This window comes from Macrobrachium rosenbergii, chromosome 12, assembly GCF_040412425.1.
Source record: "Macrobrachium rosenbergii isolate ZJJX-2024 chromosome 12, ASM4041242v1, whole genome shotgun sequence".
Lineage (NCBI taxonomy): Eukaryota > Metazoa > Arthropoda > Malacostraca > Decapoda > Palaemonidae > Macrobrachium > Macrobrachium rosenbergii.
In genome coordinates this window covers 109901853-109902532 of record NC_089752.1, presented here as the reverse complement: position 1 = coordinate 109902532, position 680 = coordinate 109901853, and the positions used below count along the sequence as shown (strand labels likewise).

Genomic DNA, 680 nt, shown 5'->3' with positions numbered 1-680 from the left:
ATAAAGTAATAAAGAGCATTCTGTTAATGGGGAATCAAGCTGCAATGATTTTCTTATCAGATTTTCCAAGGAATCCTGCCTTCCTCTTCTGGAGAGGACACTCCCCTTCAAGGGTGCCCTCACCAGGCCCCCTTTTCAAGCCTGCCAGGATACCTGCATTCCGCCTAGGAAGCAGCCCCTGGGTCGGACCCTTCTCATCCTTGAAGTTCTTCGGGCCCTCTCCAGGCCTGCTTCTCCAGCCTGGCAGGATATCTGCCTTCTTCTGAGAAAGCAGTCTCTGGGTCAGACCGTTCCCTTCAAGGCTGCCCTCAAGAGACTGGTGAGCCTTGGGGGCTTTTGGGCCAATATTCATGATATTTTGTTAGAGACTAACAAAATATCATGAATATTGATACATGAAACTAAACACAAGTAATGAATGAAGTCCTTTGAGTAAATAACATCATTGTTCCTTTGGCATCATCAAAAATTCCTGTTCGACATCTCAGAGATTCACCCCAATTCCCTTTCCGTCTGATGGAAGCCAGCTGCCACCTTCTCGTGCCAGCGCGTCAGAACCGAGAGCTTCTTCAGCAGTCCGTCGTTGGCTTTTCCCAGGTGCTGCTTCCTCATCTGGAAGTCGTCCAAGTCCCGTTGCAGGGTCTCATTCTTCGCCTGCAGATTCCGCAGCTCGCCCTCCA

The 680-nt window shown here is 49.6% G+C and overlaps 1 protein-coding gene across 1 annotated transcript in view; it reads right to left on the bottom strand.

Moving 5' to 3' along the window:
- Positions 1-492: 492 nt before the first annotated feature.
- The window catches only part of LOC136844180 (golgin subfamily A member 8B-like), a 654-nt gene continuing 466 nt past the window's right edge, over positions 493-680 (bottom strand). The window contains exon 1 of the mRNA XM_067113197.1: positions 493-680. This exon is cut by the window's right edge and continues 466 nt beyond it. Coding sequence (XP_066969298.1) covers positions 493-680 — 188 coding nt within the window.